This window comes from Erythrolamprus reginae, chromosome 1 (assembly GCF_031021105.1).
Source record: "Erythrolamprus reginae isolate rEryReg1 chromosome 1, rEryReg1.hap1, whole genome shotgun sequence".
Classification (NCBI taxonomy): Eukaryota; Metazoa; Chordata; class Lepidosauria; order Squamata; family Dipsadidae; genus Erythrolamprus; species Erythrolamprus reginae.
Window position 1 is genome coordinate 8,102,570 of NC_091950.1, and position 20,967 is coordinate 8,123,536.

The 20,967-nt window shown below is 40.0% G+C and overlaps 1 protein-coding gene across 1 annotated transcript; it reads left to right on the plus strand.

The window, feature by feature from the left end:
- The first annotated feature begins 156 nt into the window (after window positions 1-156).
- Window positions 157-18,285, plus strand: LOC139156974 (vomeronasal type-2 receptor 26-like). Its single transcript, XM_070733285.1, has 7 exons — window positions 157-167; window positions 4,959-5,204; window positions 8,323-8,614; window positions 9,633-10,469; window positions 13,721-13,939; window positions 14,828-14,957; window positions 17,381-18,285. Exons 1-7 carry the CDS (start codon window positions 157-159, stop codon window positions 18,283-18,285), a joined length of 2,640 nt encoding a protein of 879 aa, XP_070589386.1.
- The last annotated feature ends 2,682 nt before the right edge of the window (window positions 18,286-20,967 follow it).

A 20,967-nucleotide genomic window follows, 5' to 3' on the forward strand; every position in this document is an offset into this window, starting at 1 on the left:
TTATCTTTAAGACATATTTCGAATGTGGTAAAATTTCTAATAAATGATGACCTGAAGGAGGAATTTGTCTGTAAAAGAATTTTTTTATTAAATGCTGCAACTAGTGTTGGGCAAACCCAACGAAGTTCAGGTTCGGCGAGTTCGGTCGAACTTGCCATGAAGTTCAGGTGAGTTTGCCGAACCCGAACCTGAACACTCCATGATGTCAAAGCTCCGCCCCCAGAATCATATCGTGGGATTTCCCAGCTTCTTTTACTGAAAGGACCTCCTTTTGCTTGCTTGGAAGAGAGTGCAGAAGCGTCGCTGGTTCTATGGTGTAATGGTTAGCCCTCTGGATTTTGAATTGAGTGATCTGAGTTCAAATCTCGGTGGAACCTCCTTTTTTAATTTTTATTTATTTTTTATTTTTATTTATTTATTTATTATCATCATCATCATCATTTATTAATTATTTCCATGGGCACGTAGGGAAGGTTCCCTTTTGCCTTCAAAGAGCTGGAGGGTCTTTTGCCAACCCCAGCAAAGCAATGCAAGAAGCCCCACCACCACCCGGCCAAAAAAAATGGAACAAAATCAACATCTGGATAAAGGAAATTATTCCACAAGAACTCAATATGAAACCGGAAATATTTTTTATTGGGTATAATAGAGCAAAATATGAGAAAGGAATATTACTACATTATACAACATATTGTAACAGCTGTAAGAATCTGCATTGCCCAAAACTGTAGTCTACGGAGAGGGGAGGCATACAAATCTAATAAATAAATAAATGAATGAATGAATGAATGAATGAATGAACGAACAAACAAACAAACAAACAAACAAACAAATATTTTTTTAAAAAAATAGAAGGTTATTAAACCTAGAGGGCCATAATTTAATGCTAGGCTGGCATGCCTTTGTATGGTATGAAAAGTCCAAATCCCACTCATACTTTAACAGTAACATAATTAGGAAGACATTAATAGAAGTTTGGAATGAGATAAAAAAAATCCCATCCTAATTTGTTAAAAGAAGGGAAAATATGGAAATATAGAGATTTACTCGATAATCCAATAAAAACTAAAAACAAAACAAGAATTACAGGAGTCAGGGGCGGAAATAGATTGGTGGCAATATGCCCAGATTAACTCTAGATATCAAAAAGACGTGAGAATATTCATTTTCAAGAACGATAATAATACACTTGGGAAATTATTAATTCAAAACCAAGGAAAATGGATTGGGAAGTTATATAAATATTAAAATAAATTATAAGATGATATATTATAGTAGTATACTAAGAGATGTTTTACTAACAAATTTTACTTTTCTGTATTGATCTAAACTATAATTAGTCTTTCTTTTTTATATTAGGAAGACTTCTATGTTTAGTGGAGCAATGGTAGCTCCTTTGCATGTTAAATGTTGTTTGTCTGGTTTTGTGTTATTTTTTTAAAAATCAATAAAAATATTTGAAAAAAAATAAAATATATTTGAAAACTAATAAAAAAATTCAAAAAAAGAAAAGAAAAAAGAAACAAAATAAAGCTGAATAAAGGGAAGTTAAATATGTGAAACAGATAGAGAAATTATATGTTAAGAAAATATGGATATATTATAATGGGAGTTAACTGGAAGATATTTGGAAAGTTAGGCTTTGTTATTATGCACCATAAAATAAATTAAAAGGCAAAGGGTGAGCTGTCAAGAAAGACCGGGGGGGGGATGTCAATGGGTTTATTTTCATTTTCTGTCTTTTTCTATGTGTTTTTTCTTTTTTGTTATTGCTTTTCTACTATTTGTTTGTTGTTCTAGCTTAGATATACTGCATGAGATTTTCATATTACTATGGTTATGACAGGAAATTATAGATTATGTACTGACTTTTTAAAATGTAATTGTATAGAAATCTAATAAACATTATTTTTAAAAAATGTGTGAGCATATATTCAATTCAATTCAATTTATTAGATTTGTATACCGCCCTTCTCCAAAAACGTGGGGCAGCTCACAGAATAAGCATAAAACAAAGCATATAGAAGAAATCTAATATGTTAAAAAAAGTATAACTAAAAAAGATATATAACACTCAGTCAAATAGTCCAATCACACTATACATCACATTTATTGGCCAGAGGGGCAAGGTCTAATTGCCCCAAGCCTGGCAACATAGATGAGTCTTAAGACTCTTATTTATTTATTTATTTTATTTATTAGATTTGTATGCCGCCCCTCTCCGAAGACAATGTAAACAAATCTAATATTAAAATAATCTAAAAATCCTCAATTTAAAGAACCGATCATACATACAAGCATACCATATATAAATTCTATAAGCCTAGGGGGAAGGGAAAATTTCAATTCCCTCATGCCTGACGACAGAGGTGGGTTTTAAGGAGCTTGCGAAAGGCAAGGAGGGTGGGGGCAACTCTGATATCTGGGGGGAGCTGGTTCCGAAGGGTCGGGGCCGCCACAGAGAAGGCTCTTTTCCTGGGTCCCGCCAAACGACATTGTTTAGTCGACGGGACCTGGAGAAGGCCAATTCTGTGGGACCTAAACGGTCGCTGGGATTCGTGCAGCAAAAGGCGGTCCTGGAGATATTCTGGTCCGATGCCATGAAGGGCTTTATAGGTCATAACCAACACTTTGAATTGTGACCGGAAATTGATCGGCAACCAATGCAGACTGCGGAGTGTTGGTGTAACATGGGCATACCTTGGGAAGCCCATGATTGCTCTCGCAGCTGCATTCTGCATGATCTGAAGTTTCCGAACACTTTTCAAAGGTAGCCCCATGTAGAGAGCATTACAATAGTCGAACCTCGAGGTGATGAGGGCATGAGTGACTGTGAGCAGTGGAAGGTTAGGAGGGTGGGGGCAGTACAAATCTCGGGGGGGGGGATATGATTCCAGAAGGCTCTTCCCCTAGGTCCCGCCAAACAACATTGTCTGGTTGATGGGACCTGGAGAAAGCCAAAACTGTGGGACCTAACTGGCTGCAGGGATTTATGAGGCAGAAGACTCATAAGTAGTCTGGGCCAATTCCATGTAGGGTGTTATAGGTCATTACCAACACTTTGAATTGTATCCGGAAGCCAATTGGCAACCAGTGCAATCCGCAAAGTGTTGGAGAGACATGGGTATATCTGGGAGACCCATGACCGCTTGCGTGGCTGCATTCTGCACAATTTATTTATTTATTTATTTGATTTTTATGCCGCCCTTCTCCTTAGACTCAGGGCGGCTTACAACATGTCAGCAATAGCACTTTTTTTAACAGAGCTAGGCTATTGCCCACACAATCTGGGTCCTCATTTTACCCACCTCGGAAGGATGGAAGGCTGAGTCAACCTTGAGCCAGTGATGAGATTTGAACCGCTGACCTTCAGATCTACAAGTCAGCTTCAGTGGCCTGCAGTACAGCACTCTACCTGCTGCGCCACCCTGAACACTCTTCAAAGGTAGCCCCATGTGTGAGAACCTTTACCTTATGTTAATAATCTCCTGTAGCATTTCATCTCTTGGACTTGTGGCAGACCATGCTGTTCTATGAGATCTGGGTTCACAGGGAGTCTCCAGAAGAATCATTCTACTCATGCCCACAATCAAATTTCTTTAATGAGGACATGTTCCCAGCAATGCCATTCAAAGTATGACAAGGTATGTCAGTATCAAAGTCAAGAAGCATCTAAAAATCACAGAGTCCTGTGACATGTAGTTATTTAAAGGTGATAACCAGCACCATCAATTGTGCCTTGGAGGAATCTGGGAGCCAGTATAACTCATGTCACAGAACTCTAACACGGGTGAACCAAGAAGGGACACTTCATTTTAGATCACCTGTCATTTTCAAGGGGGGCTGTAGATATATATTGCAACTGAGAATAGTAGCTAGAGAATTTGGTTATATCTCTAGGAAACAGTTAACCATACCCTGACAGTATATAAGCAAGAATTTCTGGGTAAAGGGGTGTAATGTTCCAATGTTTGTAATGGCGGCATCCAAGATTTGGAGTTCCAGAAATGCCTCGCTGGCAACATGCTATTATTCTTCTAACTTCATTGGGCAGAGCTGCAGCTGTGTGAGCAAAACCTGGAGAATCGTGAGTGTATGTGTGACTGAAGAACCATGTCCTCACTGAGAAATGTGCTATTTAGCTTTGACTCTTGACAGCTGCCTGGACTCTTATCTCTTAGCCAATTTGATAAAGACAGCTGCCAAAATGGACTGAAAGGCTTGAATATACTTGTATAAATTCCTCCTTTTCATATAAAAGTGTTTGATTCGAAATATCAGCATGCGGATCCTTCCTTTGTTCGGATCTGCATAGGCCAGAGTAGAACAGCTACAATGATGATGTGAGTTTGACACCCCTGACTTAGTATCTTCTCTGAGACACTTTCTAAAATTACATTTCTGCCTTCTACCCCATTAGCACCACTATTATCGGACCCAACTATATCATAAGCCAAAATCCATCTTCCGCTCAGGGTTCAATTTCATGAAAGTCAACTACACAGCTTCCCCATGACTCCGTCTGCTGTGTGGATTACAACAAGAGACACAAACATGTTTTTTTTCCACATTCTGCTGCATGTAGAGAAGCTGTTGTTAAGTGGGTAGGACACTGGCTGTTCCTTGCAATTATCTGAACAACAGTCATTCTTCATCTATCCCCTGTGGATTTCTAGACACAAAAACATTTCAAGATGAAACCTTCCTTAAAAAGTATCTCTGAATTCCCCAAATGGCTGGTCTTGCAAAGATCTTAATACTTGGGCTTGAAGAGACTCATTGCCTTCATTGCCTCTTTGGTCACAGCTCAAACACAGGTAAGAGGAAACATTGTTCATATAAATTTTCACTGTGGCCATCCAAGTGAGACAGGTGATGTTTAATCTGTTAACTTTCATGTGAGATTTCAGGAGCAACCTTCAAATCAAATTCTGCACAAACCTTCATTTCTGTTCTAGGAGGGAAGGTGAGAAGAATGACCAGGAAGGAGTCATGCTACCGCTGATACTGATATTCTTCTGGTTCCTGGCCCCAGCTACAGTGAAGAGGCTTCAAACCATTTGTATGTTCAGGGATTATATCCAGTTAGATGGAATCTACTATAGGCCTGGTGATTTCATTATCAGTGGGAATTTGCCCTTGGGAACCATTCCAGTGCCTCTTGTACCTGTCTTTAATATATTGAATCTTCTTGAAGATTATATGTAAGTTTCACGTGTAGGAGAAGCATGCAAATAAATGTTCCCTTTGTTTTAAATTCTGGTACTCCATTTAGAAATACTTCTATGACCAGAACATTAAATTGATAGAGACACAGGAGATAAAAGAGACAAAGCAAAAAGAAGGGGAGAGCAGGGAAGAATTGACCTCAGAAGAGAATCTGCAAGAGCCAGAGATTAGATACAAACAGAATGACAATGACAGAGGAGGAGCAATTACAAGATCCCAGACAGGAGCTAGGGAACGGAGTTAAAAATACAACCTTACATGATGAAATAGGATTACTCTCTATAAATATCAATGGTATAAATGCGCCAAAAAAAAGAAATAAAATATGTTACAAATTAGTGAAATATAATCCAGACATCACCTGTCTCCAAGAGGTACATATTAAAAAGGATCAATACCAAATTTTAGAATGTCCAAAGTTAGGGAAGCTTTTTGTAGCCTTGGCCCCAGTTAAAAAACATGGGATTGCAATTTATGTCAAAACATGGCTAAAACCCAAACTACTATATTCAGATGAGGAAGGAAGGATTTTGATTGTACAAATAAATAAGGGAACTACCCGTACAGTAATAATTTCAATATATGCCCCCAATACAAACCAAAGCAAATTTTATGCAAAGATACACCAAATATTATTAGAGATGGAGCCAGCAAAAGTAGTGATTGTTGGAGATTATAACTCAATAGTAGATAGGAAAAAAGATTATAAAAGCAATAATAAGAAAAAAACTAGGAAAACATTGCCTCCTACCTTTACTCAAATGGCAGAAGAACTTTACCTGAAAGATACTTGGAGATATTTTAGAATCAACTATGTTAGACCTATTTAATGATATAATGAAAGGAGGAAAGTTGCCAGAATCCTGGAAGCACGCATATATAAGTTTAATACCTAAGCATGAAGTAGATAAACACCTAATCCAAAACTAAAGACCAATCACTCTCTTGAATACGGATTATAAAATTCTAGCTGCAATTATAGCAGAAAGATTAAAACCGGTACTAAATCAAATTATTCATAGAAATACTTCTAGTACTTTAATCTTGTCCTAGTGTAAGTGCAACCTATTGTGCTTTTATCAATAAAGTACTATGCTCTTAACAGATGCTGGAATTCTCAATCTCTTCTCAAGATAAAAGATAAAAAACAAACATGAAGATGGTCACTTTTTTTAATGAAAAGAAGGACCAAGGGAGACATAATAGCATTGTTCCAATATATCAGGGATTGCCCCAAAGAAGGAGTCACCCTATTCTCCAAAGCACCTGAGGGTAGAACAAGAATCAATGGGTGGAAACTAAACAAGGAGAAAAGTAACTTAGAACTAAGGAGAAATTTCCTGACAGTCAGAAACGATTGATCAGTGGAACAGCTTACCTCCAGAAGTTATGAATGGCTCAACACTGGAAGTTTTTAAGCAGATGTTGGATAACCATCTGTCTGAAATAGTGTAGGATTTCCTGCCTAAGCAGGGAGTTGGACTAAAAGACCTCCAAGGCCCCTTCTAACTATGTTGTTGTTATTGTTATTTTTATTGTTACTACATTAAAAGCTATGATGGACTAGTAAAGAAGTTGAATTACAACATTAATGTAGATAGGAACTTGTGGTGGGAAAGTCAAATAGAAGTTCAATTCTCTTCCATTGTTCAGGAGTTACAAAAATCGCTCTCAGTGTTGGAATCAGCATTTTCCATGCATAATGGCTTCAAGTATTTAATTATTTTATTTAATTAAATTGTTTATTTAATTATGGCCTCAGGTATTTATTTATTTATTTATTTAATTGTATTTAATTTGACTTCTATGCCACCCAATCCTAAAGGGACTCAGTAAATCTTATGAGGTGAGCCCTACCGTAATGTTTACCACACCTGAAGAAGCTGCTCCAAGAGAGACCCCAAATCACTAGTGTGAAAGGGGAGCAATTGGAAATGATCAGAGCCCCTGGAGCAAAGTGAACATGGCAGGGATGATAGAGAGTATAAAACAATGCATTATATCTATGGGAAGGCTTGCCTCCTTTCTTTTTTTTTCTTTTTAAATATTTTTAAAAGAAAACACAATAGTAAGTACAGAAGAAAATCAAAGAAAATTAAATTAATAATAGTTTATAGAGATATTAGCATTATACAGTAATACCTCGTCTTACGAACCTAATTGGTTCCAGAAGGAGGTTCGTAAGGTGTAAAGTTCGTAACACGAAACAATGTTTCCCATTGAAAACAATGTAAAAGCGATTAATGCACTCCGCTGGGCGCCGCCACCTAACTGTCACCTTTTAAAACAGCCGGGGGGCTTCTTGGCGTTCTCCCGAACCCGAACTTGAACCTAACTTTTCGGGTTCGGATTCGGGAGGCCGCCGAGAACTGCCGTCACCCGCCTGTCACCTTCTGAAACAGACAGGGGGCTTCTCGGGGTTCTCCCGAACCTGAACCCAAACCCAAACTTTTCGGGTTTGGTTTTGGGAGGCCACCGAGAAGTGCCGCCGCCCGCCTGTCACCTTCTGAAACAGCCGGGGGGGCTTCTCGGCATTCTCTCGAATGCCAAACCTGGAGGTTCAGCAAAAGTTCAGGTTCGGGTTCCGGAGGCCGCCAAGAAGCGCCCGGCGGTTTCAGAAGGTTACAGCTGGGTGCCGCCACCCGGTGGAGTGCCATTTTTGCAATCGGCAGCGGCGTTTTCGGCCGATCTGGAGCTGAAATGGAGGTGGGGAATCCCAATAGGGAATTCCATGGGCGGAGCTTTGACATCACGAAGTCATCCTTCCTGGTCAGCCGAAACGTTTCCCCCTTCAAACCACCAGCTCTGCAAGTCAGCAATTGCTCTAAAGTTATTGAAAAAAAACAATGAAAAGACAAAGCAGCCTGCAGAGAAATTGGAGGCTGCTCCTCAGTGACATGGCATTGAAACCGGAAGTTGGTTTGTCTCCTTTCTCACAAAGTCATCCAAGTGTAGCCAAGGGAGATCCATTGAAAGTACCCAAACCCCATTGAATTACCTGCCTCCAAAATCCCCCTCCCCAAACAGTGTCAAAAATTCTACTAGCAAACATTAACTTACCTATAATGTTCCCCAATTTTTTTCTCACTACAGGCTCATCCCCAGTTACTACCAGCAGTTCCTTGCATTGATGTTTGCTGTCTCCCAGGCCAATAAGGATTTTCTTCTGCTCCCCAACATCACCCTTGGCTTCAATATCTATGCACATTTCCAGGGTGAGATGTTTATTTCCTTCAACAGCCTCTCCGTGATGTCTTCACGACGTCCAGTTGTTCCAGGTTACAAATGTGACCAGAAGGACATTCTGCTGTCCGTCATTGGTGGTCTCAATGCCAAATCCTCAAGGCAGATGGACTCCATCTTCAGCATTTATAAGGTCCCACAGGTAAGAGAGCACCACAGGATACAATGTGATATTGACAAGGATCATCAATATGCGCAGAAGACAAAAATAGCTTTTTAGGGAGAAAGAGGTCATATTTATGTTTGATAAAATAGCAGCCATTGTTTTAGTGCAATTTATTTCCTGAATCAGGTTTATGGTTTTGCCTATTGTCTCCTAACATATGACAACCAATCAAGATGTGTACCTGGTGGCTCTACAGTGGTGGCATGCAAATAATTTAAAAACTGGTTCTCTGCCCTAATAACCAATTGGCTGGGGTGTGGCTGGATGGTCATGTGAATAGGCTGAGCATAGTCAACTTGATTGATTTCACCCATAGGAAAATTTTCCTTAGTCCAACTCACAATAAATAGCAAAATAAAATACTACTATTCCAATATTTATACTAGGAGAGACCAGACCAGACCAGACCAGACCAGACCACACCAGACCACACCAGACCACACCAGACCACACCAGACCAGAATAGAATAGAATAGAATAGAATAGAATCTGGAAAGACCTTGGAGGTCTTTCCCCCTGCTTAGGCAGGAAAACCTACACCATCTTGAAAAATGATTATCCGATCTCTTCCTGAAATCTTCCAATGTTGGAGCATTTACAACTTTTGGAGAAAAGTTGTCCTACTGATTAATTGTTCTGTCAGGAAATTTGAGTGGCTTCCACAAAAATGAGGGGTGGGGGAAGTCAAACTATTTTAACAAAAGGCATGACAAGAAGCAATGGATGGAGCTAACTAAAGAGAGAGGCAATTTAGGACTAAAAAGAAATTTCCTGAGTCTAAGGAGAAGTTCGGCATAAATGTCAATCAATCAAGCAAAGAAACAGTTCTCCAGAACTAGTACAAACCATTTGAATTCCACCACTTCCTCTTCCTAAGAAAAGGACATTAACCTTGCCTGACTGATAGGGTCATAAATCACACAGTAGTGACTCCTAAAATCACCCCAAAACTTTACTGTGTCTTTGAAATATTTTACTTTGTCTATTTTTCCAGCTCGGTGTTGGTTTTGAGTTTTCTCAGGGAGACAGAAGAGTTTATCCTTCCTTCTTCCGGATTAATCCCAAGGAATTTTCTCAGTATGTGGTTTTAGTCCAGCTCCTCCTGTATTTCCAGTGGAACTGGGTTGGGCTTCTGGCCCCTGAAGATGACAATGGAGAACGTTTCATCTCAGCTCTAATGCCAATGCTGAAAGAGAATGAGATCTGCCTGGCCTTCAGTGAAAGGTTAAAATCAAATGATTTAAAAATGGCAATCAATCAATTAGTTCACATTTTCTTGAATTGGTCTAAAACTGAAGTGTTTATTCTCTTTGGAGATTCCACTGTTACTAGCAGTCTACAAGGAACTCTGGCTTTTTTTGAAAAATTCAAAAAGATATCATTTAGGAAAGTTTGGATCTTCACTTCTCATTGGAAACTTTGTATGGATGAATCTGAAGGCACATCAAAATATATAAAGCCTCTCCATGGAGCGTTGCATTTCAGGGACCACACTGGGGATGTCTCAGAATTCAGCCACTTCCTCCTTTCTTTAGACCCCTTGAATCCACAAGGAGACGTCTTTCTCCCTCTATGGTGGGAATATGTCTTTAGCTGCAAGATCCATAAATCAGGAATGATCCCTCCAGAGGGGAGGAAACAATGTACAGGGAAGGAGAATATTCAGAATCTGCCCAATTACACTTTTGAAACAAAAATGACAGGAGAAAGTTACAATATCTACAATGCCATTTTTACTTTGGCACATGCTTTACATGCAATGTGTAGATCCAGAGTTCAACCAACCATGCTGAGGCTTGGAAAGAAGATCTCAAGACTCCAGTCATGGCAGGTAATTTCTGTAGCTTGTTACTCAGTCCACAGGTGCTTAAAGAGGAAGCTCTTCTGAATTTCTTCAATTACTAATTCAATATCTGTAAATTCCCATATCAATCCATCTCAAAAGGTCTTAAAACAGAAACTATTTTTAAAAAATTAAGAAGGATATCATATTCAAAGAAGGTAGAAAGGGAAAAGAGAAGTAAACCACCCCTGTGGTCCATACATTATATTGAGGAAAGACCATTATTATTATTATTATTATTATTATTATTATTATTATTATTATTATTATTATTATTATTAATTAGATTTGTATGCTGCCCCTCTCCATAGACTTGGGGCAGCTCACAACAATAACAAGAATAATGTAAGAACAAATCTAATAATTTTAAAAATGCTAAAAACCCCATTATTAAAAGCAAACATACACACAAACATACCATGTATAAACTGTATAGGCCCGGGGGAGATGTCTCAGTTCCTCCATGCCTGACAGCAGAGATGGGTCTTAAGAACTTTACGAAAGGCAAGGAGGGTAGGGGCAGTTCTAATCTCCTGGAGCAGCAGGTTGCAGAGGGTCGGGGCCGCCACAGAGAAGGCTCTTCTCCTGGGTCCCGCCAAACGACATTGTTTAGTCGACGGGACCCGGAGAAGGCCAACTCTGTGGGACCTAACCGGTCACTGGGATTTGTATGGCAGAAGGCGGTCCCGAAGATATTCTGGTCTGATGCCATGAAGGGCTTTATAGGTCATAACCAACACTTTGAATTGTGACCGGAAATTGATCGGCAACCAATGCAGACTGCGGAGTGTTGGAGTAACATGGGCATACCTTGGGAAGCCCATGATTGCTCTCGCAGCTGCATTCTGCATGATCTGAAGTTTCCGAACACTTTTCAAAGGTAGCCCCATGTAGAGAGCGTTACAGTAGTCGAACCTCGAGGTGATGAGGGCATGAGTGACTGTGAGCAGTGATTCCCAGTCCAGATAGGGCCGCAACTGGTGCACCAGCCGAACCTGGGCAAAGTCCCGAACTTTATAAAGTCCCGAATAGTCTTGTACACTTAGCCAAATTTCAGGTGGTGACCATTCCAAGACAGAGATGTCAGCCCAAAGCAAGATAGTAATCAGGGTGTGATTGTGCAACACATTTCAGCAATTCAAATCTTGGAGGCTATAAATGCAGAACAATTTCAGTTTAGTGGGCTCCTGGTTTGAGATTCATCAGAATTTTCTGCATCAAAGGCTGGAATGTTGGACCTCTCTGAATAGTAAAGTGACTATTCAAGTTAGATGCTTCTTCCATATGACTCAATTGGTCAAACCTAATTCCTGCATTCTCCTGCCTTTGTCTATGAACTAGACAAAGTCCGTGGGATTTTCCATGGTTTGATAGAAACCATTTATTCATTTCTACAACTAATTTAGTATTGTGTGACCCTACAGTTTTTTCTTAGTTTTACATTTGTTGCACCATTGAAGCTTGCTGTGTTTCTTTTTAATAATGGATGGCAACTAACCAAGGAGAAAAGCAACCTAGAACTAAGGAGAAATTTCATATTGCAAACATTCAGGGCAACAGCTTGCCTTTTGAAGTTGTGGCTGCCTCATTGCTGGAGGCATCTAAGATAGAAATATAGAAGACTGACGGCAGAAAAAGACCTCATGGTCCATCTAGTCTGCCCTTATACTATTTTCTGTATTTCATCTTATATGTTTATCCCAGGCATGTTTAAATTCAGTTACTGTGGATTTACCAACCACGTCTGCTGGAAGTTTGTTCCAAGGATCTACCACTCTTTCAGTGAAATAATATTTTCTCACGTTGCTTTTGATCTTTCCTCCAACTAACTTCAGATTGTGTCCCCTAGTTTTTGTGTTCACTTTCCTATTAAAAACACTTCCCTCCTGAACCTTATTTAACCCTTTAACATATTTAAATGTTTTGATCATGTCCCCCCTATTCCTTCTGTCCTCCAGACTATACAGATTGAGTTCATTAAGTCTTTCCTGATACATTTTATGCTTAAGACCTTCCACCATTCTTGTAGCCTGTCTTTGGACCCGTTCAATTTTGTCAATATCTTTTTGTAGGTGAGGTCTCCAGAACTGAACACAGTATTCCAAATGTGGTCTCACCAGCGCTCTATATAAGGGGATCACAATCTCCCTCTTCCTGTTTGTTATACCTCTAGCTATGCAGCCAAGCATCCTACTTGCTTTTCCTACTGCCCGACCACACTGCTCACCCATTTTGAGACTGTCAGAAATCACTACCCCTAAATCCTTCTCTTCTGAAGTTTTTGCTAACACAGAACTGCCAATGCAATACTCAGATTGAGGATTCCTTTTCCCCAACTGCATTATTTGAGACAGAATAGCCACTTTTTTAAAATAAAAGAGGGTCTCCTGCTTTAACAGGAGATGGTACTAGAAGACCTCTGACACTCTATATTTCTATGTCATCCACAGCACAAGCAAGACTGAGAAGTGCTAGTGGGCTGCTGGTTTGAATTCATCAGAATTTTCTGCAGCAAAGGCTAAAACGTTGGGTATCTCTGAATAATGAAGTGATGAAGCAGGTCAGATGCTCCATTCCACATGGCCCAGTTGGTCAAACCTAATTCCTGTATTCTGTTGCCTTTGACTATGAACTAGACAAAGTCAGTGGGATTTTCTATGGTTGTGATAGAAATTATTATTATTATTATTATTATTATTATTATTATTATTATTATTATTTATTAGATTTGTATGCTGCCCCTCTCCGTAGACTCGGCTCACAACAGTAATAGTACAATATATAACAAATCTAATAATTAAAAGTCACTAAAAACCCCTTATTAAAAAGAAACATACACACAAACATACCATTTAATCATTTATTCATTACTAAAATTATTTTGTCAATTAACAAGACCTTGTGCCAAAGTAACTATTTCAAACTGCAGGTAGCCAAGTATCACAAGATGAAAAACCCTATCATTAAATTTGGGAACTGGAACTAAAAATTTTGTGTGCCTTGTATTTTGATGAAACTGGAGTTGGAAATGATGCCCAGTAATAAAACAAAATATTTGTAGTTTCTGAGTTATGTATTTGGCATTACTCTTGATTCCTCAGATCTCCACCAAGAGCTCTAGTTTTTCAGACCTAAACTCTTCTTCTTAAGATGGCCAACAAGTTATGATAGAAACCATTATGTCTCACTTATAGCTCTAGTTCAAATATTCCAATCACTTAAGGTCTCTTTTCTTTCAGATTCTTGCCTATTTGAAGAATGTGCAGTTCAACAACAGTGCTGGAGATGAAGTCTCCTTCTCAGAAGACGGAGTAGGATCTGCTCATTTTGATCTTCTCAACTGGGTTTTCCTCCCCAATGCATCTTTTGTCCCCATTAAGGTTGGACAAGTAAATCCTGAGGGTCCCCCAGGCCGGGGTTTCACCATTAAATCTGATGGAATCACCTGGGCCACAAAGGTGAGATGCCAAGAAATTGTATGAATTCAGGGAAATAGTAATTATGTTCCTGATGTGTAGAACATCTTTCTAACTTGAAAAATTACCAACTGAGTCAGAAATTATGATAGTCATTTGTTGAAAAAACTGCTTTGCATCTACTCATTTGTGTCATTCACCAAGGATTAGGCATGGGAACATCTTCTGCTTGAAATGTGGGATGCAATTACAATAAACAACAGTAAATTCCATGGACAACTGTGGTCAGTTGTATCCTCAGATTGAGTGAGTGAGTGAGTGAGTGAGTTAGTTAGTTAGTTAGTTAGTTAGCTAGTTAGCTAGTTAGCTAGCTAGTTAGTTAGTTAGTTGTTTGGTTTTGCTTGTTTGTTTGTTTGTCTCTCTGTCTGTCTGTCTGTCTCTTTGTTTGTTTAATTTGACTTCTATGCTGCCCAATCCTGAAGGACCCAGGGCGGCTTGCAACAATAAAAGAATTACAAAACAATAAAAGCAGTCAAAATACTATCCAATCTTTAAAACCCTAATAAAACTAATATAAAATAGACTCAACAACATGCATACACACCAATCCTACACATTCATACATGCGGCCAGGTACGTTGTTAATACTGTATCAGCTCTCCCTTTAGAAATGCTGTAGTTCAGCCACAAGCCTTCCTTTGCAGACCAAACTAGTTCTCATTTCCCACATCCATTGGTGTGCCAGAAATGCCAGTGGCCAGATTTCCTCTGGACATATTCCTGATTTCTGATATATGTTGGTGAACTATTTATTTAGAAGAGAATCTGAACATAGAAGTAGGAATAAGGAAGAGAAATAAGAATAGGAAAAAGAATGAATGCAACAGGTTCATTGCTTGGGTCATCTCAAATAATTACTTTTGGTTTTAGAAGGTGCCCTTTGCCAGGTGTGGCATGAAGAGGTGCCATGCAGGAGAGAGGAGAAGAGTTCCAGAGGGCAAGCAGGTTTGTTGCTACCAGTGTGATCCTTGTCCAGAAGGGACCATTTCTAATCAGACAGGTAAACAAGACTTCAAATGTCAATCTTCCAGGCTCAAGGAATCCATTTAATAGATCAAAATATTTTTTCCGCTTGTGGTCATTTGTGACAACATTGACATGAACTCATACTGTTCAGTACCCTTCTGGTTACAGTTCTATACCTCCTTGGCCATAGGGGCCACCTTCCCTGATCCCCAATAATTATATGCAGAACGGTTTTAGTGAAAAATTTATGACTCTCCAACTTGCATTTATACTCCTAATGTGTTTCCCAAAAATTACATTCAACTCAGAAAGTAATGTCTAGCTTGGTTTTTACCCTACCCAATATAAACACTATCCATAGAATAGAATAGAATAGAATAGAATAGAATTTCTATTGGCCAAATGTGATTGGACACACAATGAATTTGTCTTGGTGCATATACTCTCAGCGTACATATTCTTAATGATTGTCATAGGGGTCAAATTATTTTCAGGAGGAATCCAACTTACAAACTTTTCCTGAGGCAGTCCATACTCTAATTTTTATCATTAAGAGCAGGTGTGTGAACCACAAGGCCCATGTCAGATTAGATCTGTTCTGTCTCACGTGGCAATGGAGCAGTAACTAACGTCCAACTAATGCTCAGACATACAAGGTTTCAAAATGAAAAAGTCTATTTACAATAAGGTTTGTTGAGAAGCACAAACTAGGACAAATGAATATCTTTCAACTGACAAAGTTCAACGAGGAGGTAGAGTTGATAAGATAAAGTCCCAAACAAATGGTTTCAAAGCCAAGAATTATCAAAGGATTTTTAACCCTATAATTGTCCAGAACTGCAGCAAGGTTTGTTTGAACAATACGCAAAAACTTTTCACATGCCCCCTTCCTTCGAAGGATCAAACGTTGGTTTTCTGCTAAGGAAACCTCTGAACTTCTCCCCCTTATATACCCCCTGGGAGTACAGACTGCACACAGCTGTGTTCAAGTCCTCCTTCTGAGCTTGTATAACTGTTCTTGCCTCCCCCCATATCTTTCTGACCCTTGCATCCAGGATCCCTCATCTCCACTTCCTCATCAGACCCAGGCAAAGTCCCAGTTGGGGATTGCAAATCCCCAGTTGGGGGTTCTATCGCTTCTGCAGGCTTCTCACACCCAATCTCTCCCTCCTCCTCACTGTCCAACTCAGGTTCGTCTGGCTTGCAGTCTGTTGCAAGAAGACCTGGCTGCAATCCAACCACAACAAGATACATCCCACAAAGCTGTGATGAAAAATGTAAGAAATCAATACAGATTGCTTCAGTCAGGTCTACCCAGTATGAAGAGGAAACATTGGACCAGCGTGGCTTTGGCCGGGTCTACCCAATGCAAAGAGGAAATATTGGACAAGCGTGGATTTGGCCCTGTCTACCCAACATGAAGAAAAAATATTGGACCAGTGTAGCTTCGGCCCAGTCTACCCAATGTGAAGATGAAACATGTTAGCAGTTTGGGGATTGGTGTCACAAGGTGGCCATAGACACCCAGTCAGCTAAGAACACCCAGTCGACCATGCCCAGTTAGTGGCATCAAGCTAGCTATACCCATCCAGCTGGCCACAACCACCCATCCCCCTGAGGTGAACAACAGTCTTCATATGGCCCTGAATAAAATTGAGTTTCACACCCATTATTTATTGTGTGCTTTTTCTGCCAGACAAAGAGGAGCTCCATCTATCTATCTTTCTAGAGTAGGAGGGAGCGAAAATGTCTAAATGAGATTTGAAGTAGAAAGCAGGCAAGGACAAAGTAGACACAAAAATAAAACCCAGCAGCTTTCTTGGATAACAGAACTGTCATTCTTCTGTGGATTCCATTACAAAGTAGGGGGAAAGAAACAGGCAATCTCAGATTAAAATTATTCAGGAAGTGAACAGTGAATGGATAGCTTGAATTGAGCAAAGCCATGTCTCTGGCTAATCTATCCTTAGGATCATCATAAATGGAGGATGATTTGCTCCAGCAGCAGAAAGGCAAGACTCATATCATCTTTGTTGGAGAAATAATGCACATGATAGTTGTTTGAGACATCCTTAGACCAGGAGTGTCAAATTCAATTTCACTGAAAGCTGCATCAGGGCTGTGGTTGACCTTGAGGGGCTGGGTGGGCATGGCCATCTGGGTGGGATTGGCCACCTTTTGACACCACTCCCCAAACAGTCCTCTTCCCACTGGGTAGACCCAGCAGAAGCCATGCTGGGCCAAGGTGTCCTCTTCACCTTGGGGAGATGGAGCCCAAGCAATACAGGCCCAATGTTTCCTCTTTGCATTGGGTGGATTTGGCTGAAGCATTGTGGGCAAACCCCTTACATTTTCCAGGATGACTCTGCAGGATAGTTCTGACCACATTGTGGGCTTAATGCAAGCCCAGACTAGAGTTTGACACCCCTTGCCTTAGACAAAGACTTTTGATTTCAGATGCAGCTCACTGTGAACCCTGCCCAGAAGACCAATATCCCAACAAAGACCAGGACCAATGCATTGCCAAGAAAATCCATTTCCTCTCCTATCAAGATACCCTGGGATATGTTTTAGTATTTCTTGCTCTTTTTCTCTCTGTGATCACTTCTGCAGTCTTGCTGATTTTTCATAAACACCATGACACACCAATTGTCAAAGCCAACAACCGAGACCTCACCTACATCCTCCTGGTCTCCCTCCTGCTCTGCTTTCTATGCTCCTTCCTCTTCATTGGTCAACCAGGCAAGATCACATGTCTCTTCCAACAATCTGCCTTTGCCATTCTCTTTTCCATTGCAGTTTCCTCTGTGCTGGCAAAAACAGTCATGGTGGTTCTGGCCTTCATGGCCACCAAGCCAGGGAACAAGACAAAGAAACTATTAGGAAAACCACTGACCAACTCCATTGTCATAGGTGGTCCCCTGATCCAAGCAGTTCTTTGTGTCATTTGGCTGGGAACCTCTCCCCCATTTCCCAATTTGGATTTCCACTCCTTGTTTGGAGAGACTATCTTGGAATGTAAGCAAGACTCAGCTTTAATGTTTTACATGGTCTTATCCTACCTTGGTTTTCTGGCCTTTATTAGTTTCACAGTGGCTTTTCTGGCTAGGAAATTGCCAGATAGCTTTAATGAAGCCAAATTCATTACTTTTAGCATGCTGGTCTTTTGTAGCGTTTGGATTACATTCATCCCCACTTACCTGAGTACCAAAGGGAAGTCCATGGTGGCTGTGGAGATATTCTCTATTTTGGCTTCTGGAGCTGCTATCTTGGCTTGTATCTTTTTCCCCAAATGCTACATTATCTTACTGAGACCCCATATGAATTGTAGAGAAAATATAGTAAGAAACAAAAATTTCTAATTAACATGCCTCAAAGACATATTTTGAATGTGATAAGATTTCTAATAAATGATGACTGGAAGGAGGAATTTGTCCATCAAAAATTCCTTATGAAATGCTGCAACTGGTTGCAACAAATCCGTGTTCATTCTTTTGTTTATCATCATAATAATAATTAATAATAATTTATTAGATTTGTATGCCGCCCCCCTCCGAGGACTCGGAGCAGCAGCTTAGTAAGTTCCAGTGCCCCGCATGGAAGGAAAGCTTGCTGTTAAAGATGTATTTATTATTTCAAGCAGGAAATTTTCTCATTTTATTCCTTATTTTATGTAGTTTATATTTTAAGGTAGGTTTTTTAATGATTGTGTTCCATATCAATGTTTTAAAACATATACTTTATGAGCATTTCCTTAGATGTTTGAGACTTTACAGAATTTCTCTTCCACTATTCAATTGTTTTTGAAATAGAAGAATTTAAATCCCCCCACCCATACAGATCTACAAAACATCCTCATCAATGTTGGGCAGAATTTCTCTGAAAGCAGTGAGTAAAGAATGTCATCATTGTATGCAGTATATTATTCCTAATGATAGGGATGAGATGGCTCAGTCATTAAGACATTGAACTTGTTGATCAGAAAGGTTGGCAGTTTGGTGGTTTTAATCCCTAGGGCTGCATAACAAAGCCGTTCAAAAGCATGTAATAATGCAAGTAGAAACATAGGGACCCTCTTTGGTGGGAAGGTAACATTGTTCCGTGTGCCTTTGGTGTTTAGTCATTTAGTATATGGGTGAAAAATTACAAGTTGACAAAATCAATATAATATAAGGAAGATATACATAAAGTGTTTTATAAGTGGCACTGAGAGCCAGCAAGGCTTGTGAAGATGTAGCCCAATCTAATACCTAGAATTTGGAAATGTGGACACAATAACGATACATTTTTCCATATGTAATGGAGTTGCCCTCAAATTTTAAAAAAATTTGAATAAAATCAAGATCTGGATAAAATAAATTACACTATAAGAACTCAATATGAAACCACAATTTTTTTAAAATTGGGCATAATAGAGCAAAAAATGAGGAAGGAACATTAATACTACTACTATGGCTATGATGGGAAATTATTTTATTAGTTGTGGCTGTGGCAAGGAGGGCATTTGCCCAGGTTTGCCTGGTGCACCAGTTGCGGCCCTATTTGGACAGGGAGTCATTGGTCACAGTCACTCATGCCTGCAAACAGTCACTCATGCCCTCATCACCTTGAGGTTCGACTACTGTAATGCTCTCTACATGGGGCTACCTTTGAAAAGTGTTCAGAAACTCCAGATCGTGCAGAATGCAGCTGCGAGAGCAGTCATGGTCTTACCTAGGTATGCCCATGTTTCACCAACACTCCGCAGTCTGCATTGGTTGCCGATCAATTTCCGGTCACAATTCAAAGTGTTGGTTATGACCTTTAAAGCCCTTCATGGCACTGGACCAGAATATCTCCGAGACCGCCTGCTGCCGCATGAATCCCAGTGACCGATTAGGTCCTACAGAGTGGGCCTTCTCTGGGTCCCGTCAACTAAACAATGTTGGTTTGCGGGCCCCAGGGGAAGAGCCTTCTCTGTGGTGGCCCCGGCCCTCTGGAACCAACTCCCCCCGGAGATTAGAACTGCCCCTACTCTCCTTGCCTTTCGTAAGCTCCTTAAGACTCACCTTTGTCATCAGGCATGGGGGAACTGAGACATCTCCCCCGGGCATATACAATTTATGAATGGTATGTCTGTATGTATGTTTGTTTAGAAAATGGGTTTTTTGGTTTTTAAAAAAATATTTTTAAACAGTAATTTAGATTTGTTGTAAACTGTTTTCACTTTGTTGTGAGCCGCTCCGAGTCTCCGGAGAGGGGCGGCATACAAATCTAAATAATGAATGAATAAATAAATAAATCACCTCGAGGTTCGATTACTGCAACGCTCTCTACATGGGGCGACCTTTGAAAAGTGTTTGGAAACTTCAGATCGTGCAGAACGCGAACATGAGAGCCATCGTGGTGCTTCCCAGATTCGCCCATGTTTCTACAACACTCCGTGGCCTGCTTTGGCTGCCGATCAGTTTCCAGTCACAATTCAAAGTGTTGGTTATGACCTTTAAAGTCCTACATGGCATTGGACCAGAGTACCTCTGGAACTGCCTGCTACCGCACGAATCCCAGCGATCGATAAGGTCCCACAGAGTTGGCCTTCTCCGGGTCCCGTTGGCTAAACAATGTCATTTGGTGTGCCCCAGGGGAAGAGACTTCTCTGTGGCAGCCCTGGCCCTCTAGAATCAACTCCCCCAGGAGATTAGAACTGCCCCCACCCTCCTTGTCTTTCGTAAACTACTCAAGACCCATCTATACCGCCAGGCATGGGGGAGTTGAGACACCTTTCCCCCAGGCTCTTTATATTTTATGTTTGTATGTGTTGTTTGGTTTTTAAATATGATAGGGTTTTATATGCTTCTCTTTTTAATATTAGATTTGTTTCGCTATAATATTGTTTTTTATTATTGTTGTGAGCCGCCCTGAGTCTTTGGAGAGGGGCGGCATACAAATCTAATTAAATAAATAAATAAATAAATAAATAAATAAATAAATAATTAAATATATGTGTGAGAACCTTTACCTTATGTCAATAATCTCCTATAGCATTTCATCTCTTGGACTTCTGT

Excerpts from the sequence above, each read along its gene's own strand:
- LOC139156974 (XM_070733285.1), top strand. Across the intron at positions 10,470-13,720 it reads CAAGACTCCAGTCATGGCAG|ATTCTTGCCTATTTGAAGAA; the intron begins GTAATTTCTGTA and ends CTTTTCTTTCAG. Across the intron at positions 13,940-14,827 it reads GAATCACCTGGGCCACAAAG|AAGGTGCCCTTTGCCAGGTG; the intron begins GTGAGATGCCAA and ends TTTTGGTTTTAG.